The 5,525-nt window shown below is 50.3% G+C and overlaps 1 protein-coding gene across 1 annotated transcript in view; it reads left to right on the forward strand.

Annotated features, from left to right (window-relative positions):
• The first annotated feature begins 3,297 nt into the window (after positions 1 to 3,297).
• Positions 3,298 to 5,525, forward strand: part of FANCE (Fanconi anemia, complementation group E) — an 11,801-nt gene continuing 9,573 nt past the window's right edge. The window contains exon 1 of the mRNA XM_012726930.1: positions 3,298 to 3,699. Coding sequence (XP_012582384.1) covers positions 3,452 to 3,699 — 248 coding nt within the window. The 5' untranslated portion in view covers positions 3,298 to 3,451. The remainder of the gene's footprint in view (positions 3,700 to 5,525) is intronic.

Genomic DNA, 5,525 nt, shown 5'->3' on the forward strand with positions numbered 1-5,525 from the left:
CTGCTCCCCACTCTGTCTCTGGTGAATCCTCTCACCCTCCGCATCTCTGGCCTGTACCCCAGTTCTGTACGAATAAATAAATAAATCTTAAAAAAGTTGGTCTGAACCTGAAAGGCAGACCTTAAGTTACTTTACTGCCATCTGCTGGAAAACGGTTGCAGTTGCAGTTCATATCTTAGATTCCAGGCATGCCCTGGTGCTGTGGCTTGCTTGTCAACCTTCAGTGCCCTCGTCCGTGGGGCCACCATACTCGACAGTGATGATCTTCTCTTCTGCCTCTCCCAGCCAGATCCGATGCCGGTTCTTCATGCGAGGGAACGGCCGCTGCCCCTTCAAATCTGACTGCATTTATCTGCACCAGCTCCCCTCTAAGGCTCCAAGCTCGGGTCCTCCCTGGCCAGAAAGAATGCAGTTGGTCTCTGGGAGTAAGGTGCGGAACAGCATGGGAAGGGGGTTGCTGGTGACGGCTTCTAGTAACTGTCATATCTGCTTAGAAGCGGCACCTTCTGCTGTACGTGACCCACTTCAACAATATGTCGGCCTTGATTCTCTTTTGCCTGGGGCAGCTGATGGGTTTGCACTGATTTCTTTTCCCTATACTCCCAGATGCTGGGCCCAGCTGTGTTCTCAGGACACAGCTCTTGATTCTCTTTTTCCTGGGGCAGCTGATGGGTTTGCACTGATTTCTTTTCCCTATACTCCCAGATGCTGGGCCCAGCTGTGTTCTCAGGACACAGCTCTTGATTCTCTTTTTCCTGGGGCAGCTGATGGGTTTGCACTGATTTCTTTTCCCTATACTCCCAGATGCTGGGCCCAGCTGTGTTCTCAGGAGGTGCTGAGCAGGAGGACGAAGTGTTCTTTACAGACTGTGTCCTGACCATGGCCTTCTGTGGTTGACGTTGAACTTTCCCACCAGATCCTAACAGTTCTTGCCACAGTCTCCTGTAACCAGGATTAGTGGGGCTTGTGTATGTGTGTGTGTGTGGGGGGGGGTTGTCAAGTGGCGAGAGTTGCTAGGGGGCAGGCCTTTCCCTTTCTGGGACTGCTAGGGGATGAAGGTTGTGAGGCTTCCATCCCATGAAATGCAGCTGGGGAGCAGGAGGAGGGGTGGTGGTTCTCTCTGGAGGGTTCTCATGCACTTGCCAGGGCCTTGTTTTTTAATTGTGCTTTTTTGCAGAAGGAAATCAATAAAATGCACCTAAGCCATGACTGTGGTGTCTGAAGAGTGTTCTGCTTACAGCCCAGGTCCTTCCCCTCACCTGCACCAGTTGCTTCTGCAGTCCACCTGTTGCAATATCACCCATAACTCAGCCTCTAGAAACTCACCTTTCTTCACAAGAGACTGAGAATGAAAAGGGCCAATAACATCATAGTAATATGAAAATACTAATGACCTCACAGATCCCAGGATGGGTTTGGGGGATTTGCTCAGGGTTCCTGAAACATGCTTGGCACTTTTCCTCCCTCCCTTGTCTCCTTCCCATTGGCTGGACCTTCCAGGGCATACTCTACCACGAGAAGGATGGGCAGGCATTGCAGTCTAGTTCACATCCTTGACCATACCCACTACCTGTCAGAACCTGCCTTCCCGTCTCCAATAGTTGATCATTTGAAGATATAAAACATCAGAATCACTAATCTGAGATATCATTGTCTGGGAGAAACTTATTTCCTGCCTGCTATTTTGGCCTTTGCAAAGTAGACACTACTTAAGGAATATTCCTTAGTCTTTTTCAATAGTTCTCTTGAAGACATTTTGGGGAAAAAACCTAAAATCTGGGCTTGAGTGGAAACCAGCTCAAGGTCAAAACACTCCCATGTTTTCCATACTACTCAGAGTGGAAGCTAAAGAACTCTTGGTGACCTCCAAGCTCAGGCAATCTGGCCCATTGCCTCTCTGATCTCATCTCTTTACTCCCCAGCGAGTTCACTCTGCTTCAGCCACACTTCTCTTCCAGGACCTTTTGCATTTTCCGTCTCTTCTCGTCTCTCTGAAACAGGGTCCCTACAAACCTCTTGCTTCTGTCTCTCCCTCAGGTTCATCTTACCTGACCATTCTATTTAAAGTTAATGTACTCTATCTCCCTTCCTTGATATCATCTCCTTGAAGTTACTTAATCAAACATTTTGTTCATTTATTTAGTTGTCTGTCTCTCCCAGTTTGAATGACAGTGAGGGCAAGGGGCCCCTGTATTCCCAGACCCTAACTGTTCAGGAAAGACTTACTGAATGAATGAATGTGTGTATGCAGAAGATGGGAGGCTGAGAATGCAAACTGGCATGCAAAGAAGGGTTTGTAGGGTTCTCTCCTTTCCCCCCTTTTTCCAACCTTCTGCAGTGATTCACTTCACCCATGCCCCTCCCCGGGAAGCCTGCCTCCTTCAAATTTCCTTAAAATGAAATCCTGAGAAGTGAGATCACTCTTAGCCCCCAGAGCAAGGGTGCTTTCCTGGAAATTCACATCAAGACATTTTACCATATCAGTGGGAGTAGTTTTTTTTTTATCTCTTTAAGATTTTATTTATTTATGCATACAAGAACTGGGGTGTCAGCCAGAAGTGCGGGAGGTGAGAGGATTCACCAGAGACAGAGCAGGGAGCAGAACAGGCAAATCCACTGAAGTACACTGCTGAGGGGAGCAGTGGGCAGGTCAGGAAAGGTCTGCTGTGCCATGAGGATCACCTCCCTGGCTGGGGATCCAACTCATGCCATAGTGGCTATGGATAACTTCTCAATATTGAGGCTTAACCCCTTGCACCACCAGGGAGGCCCAGCAGTATGTTTTATGGCACCTCCATCCTCAGAGGTATTTGTCCATCAAATAATAACTTTGGCGAGGACTTAATGATAGCAGTTGATGGCTTGTGAAAGAGATGAAGCTATGATGGGTTGGAAAATTATGATCAAATCCTATAATAAAACTTTACAAACGACAAGAGGGTCAGCTAAAATTAAATGCAAGTGCACTTTGGATCCTGAAGTACAACACGATCCTTGACATCCGTTCTGCAGCCTACACTTCAGTGAGCTGCGGAGAAAGGAAGACGGCTCAGGACCCCACAACTAGACCTGCTACGCCCCACTCCACGCAACTGAGTGACCTGATCCCGCCCACAAGCAAATCTCTTTCGTCCTGGCCCCGCCCCAATCTTTACTCCGCCCAATACAGAGTCAATACACAGCCTCTCTTCGCCCCGCCCCTACTCCTCCCGGGTATCCCTCCCAGACCCCGCCCCTTCCGGCCACCTCACGTCCGGTCCCGCCCCCGGCCGCTCCCCCTGCGTCTTTCCTTTTTGCTTTAAGTTCTTAGATCGTTATCCCACAGGGCGGCCTGACTAGGGGTGGCGGCTTCCCAGCGACAGGGAGAGAGGGGGTCCCGGCGTTGCACGCCTGGTCCTTTTCCCTCCGTTTGCGAGCTGAGCCCCGAAACCAGAGCTGGAAGCGGCGCGGTATGGCGGCCCCAGAGGGGGAGCCCGCCGGGGCCGAGGCCGCTGAGCCGGCGTTTTGGGCCCAGCTGGAGGCCCCTGTCCGCCTCCTGCTGCGGGCGCTGCAGGCTGGGCCCGACGGGGCGCGGCGCGGCCTGGGGGTGCTGCGGACGCTGGGCAGCCGCAGCGGGGAGCCCTTCGTCTGGGGCCGCCTCCTCGAGGCGCTGTGCCGGGAGGAGCCGGTCGTTGAGGGCCCGGACTGCCGCCTGAAGCTGTAAGTCGTCGGCCCTCCCGGGATGGCGGCCGCGACGCCGCGTTTTATCCCCCGCAGCCGTGCGGTGCTGGCTACCCCCCTTTTTAAAGACGAGGCGCTGAGACTGGGCGGGGCTCATTGCTTCCCCGCGGCTGGGGTTCCCTGCTGCGTACCCGGAGAGGGGCTGCCCGGCAGACCTGGGAGCACCCACTGCCTACCGCCTGGCCGTGAGCCTGGGCGTAGGACGCGCCTTCTGTGGGGTGTAAATGGCCTGAGTCTGCGGGCAGCGGGACAGAAGTCAGTTTTGATCGCGACGCCCGGATAGGTGTACTTACCTGTAGAGCGTACACGAATGCAGAAACAAACGTATAGAAACAGACGTATCCAGAAACCAATGAAGACGTGATAAATCTCCTCTGGCTTTATATTAATTATTCAAAGTATAACGTCTTAGACCAAGATCACTTTCCTTCAGAGCGATGTTCTTGATAAGGTCCAGTCTGTTGGGTAACTGAACTCTTCCCCTCTGTGACTGACAGTTTCTACCAGCAGAAATGTTAGTTCTGCCATTTTCTTACTTGGTTGTGTTTGTGTTGGCAATGTTCTCACTTTCTTTACAAAGTGGTTGTCATACTCTGGTTTCTCTTCAGTTCGTGTAAATCTCTTGCCTTTTACAAAGTGGCTATCAGCCATGTGTCCATCCCGTGAGGGTTCATTTTGTTCAAAGAGATAGTACACTGTATCCATCAGTGCACTGAACTATCATAAGTTAACTCACAAACAAAAGAGCAGGTTGCCACAAAAGTGAGGTGCCACTTTTAGCTCCTAGATGGGGAACAGAGCTGGCCTTTCACTCCTGGCTATCCCTCCTGCAGAAGTAGACTGGGGACAAATAAAGGGGAGAATCCATATAGTAAATATTTGTCATGGTTAATTTCTTATGTTTTATTTTATTTAAAGATATATTTGTTTATGCATACAGAACTGGGGTGTGCGAGGGGATGAGAGCATTCACGGGAGACAGAGAGGGGCGGATTGACTAAGTACATGCTGAGGGGAGCAGCAGGCAAGACAGGAGAGGTCTGCTGCACCATGTGGGTCACCTGCCTGGCCAGGGATCCAACACATGCTGCAGTGGCTGCAGTAGCTTCATAGTTCTGTGCTTTAACCTGTTGTGCCACCAGGGAGGGCCCAACTTCTTATGTTTTAAATAAGTAGAAATAGGATTTCTAATGTTTTCCTCCCACATTCCCTTCACGAGGTGGATCAGGAGAACAGTCTGATTCCCCACATTGCAGGACTTGTCTAGCTGTCACAGTTGGGCCTTTTACACTTTTAATACTTACTCTAGTGAGGGGCCCATGTACACAAAAAAGTTAAGCCTTTGGAGTAGGGTCTTCCTATCTCTTTCCAAATATCCTCTACCACAGATTAGCCATCTTTTCAATGATTAGTTTTCTTTTGGTGTTTATTTTCCACAAAGAAATGTGTTCTCTAAAGTGCCTGTATGTGATGACAACAGCCTTGTCATCAAAGTCGTGTAGATGACTTTGGAAGTCGTGTAGACAGAAGCAGAGGCATGATGGGTGGTAGGCTAGTTGCATCCAAGACTTGCCACACCAACAAATCTCAGGTCACACATCATCTGGATTCATGTCTTCATGACATGCAGTCACTATACTAGGTTGCTCTGTCCTCAGCAGTCCTTGTGTTCTCTGCATGCTTACTCTGAGACAATAAATCCATCCAATAAAAGTGCCCCAAGGCCTCCCTGATGGCGCAGCACTAAGAAGCTAAACCCATTTCCACATGAGTTCGATTCCCGCCTGCCCCGGAGGTGACCACAT

This window comes from Condylura cristata, unplaced genomic scaffold, assembly GCF_000260355.1.
Source record: "Condylura cristata isolate star-nosed mole 26May11 unplaced genomic scaffold, ConCri1.0 scaffold00001, whole genome shotgun sequence".
NCBI lineage: Eukaryota > Metazoa > Chordata > Mammalia > Eulipotyphla > Talpidae > Condylura > Condylura cristata.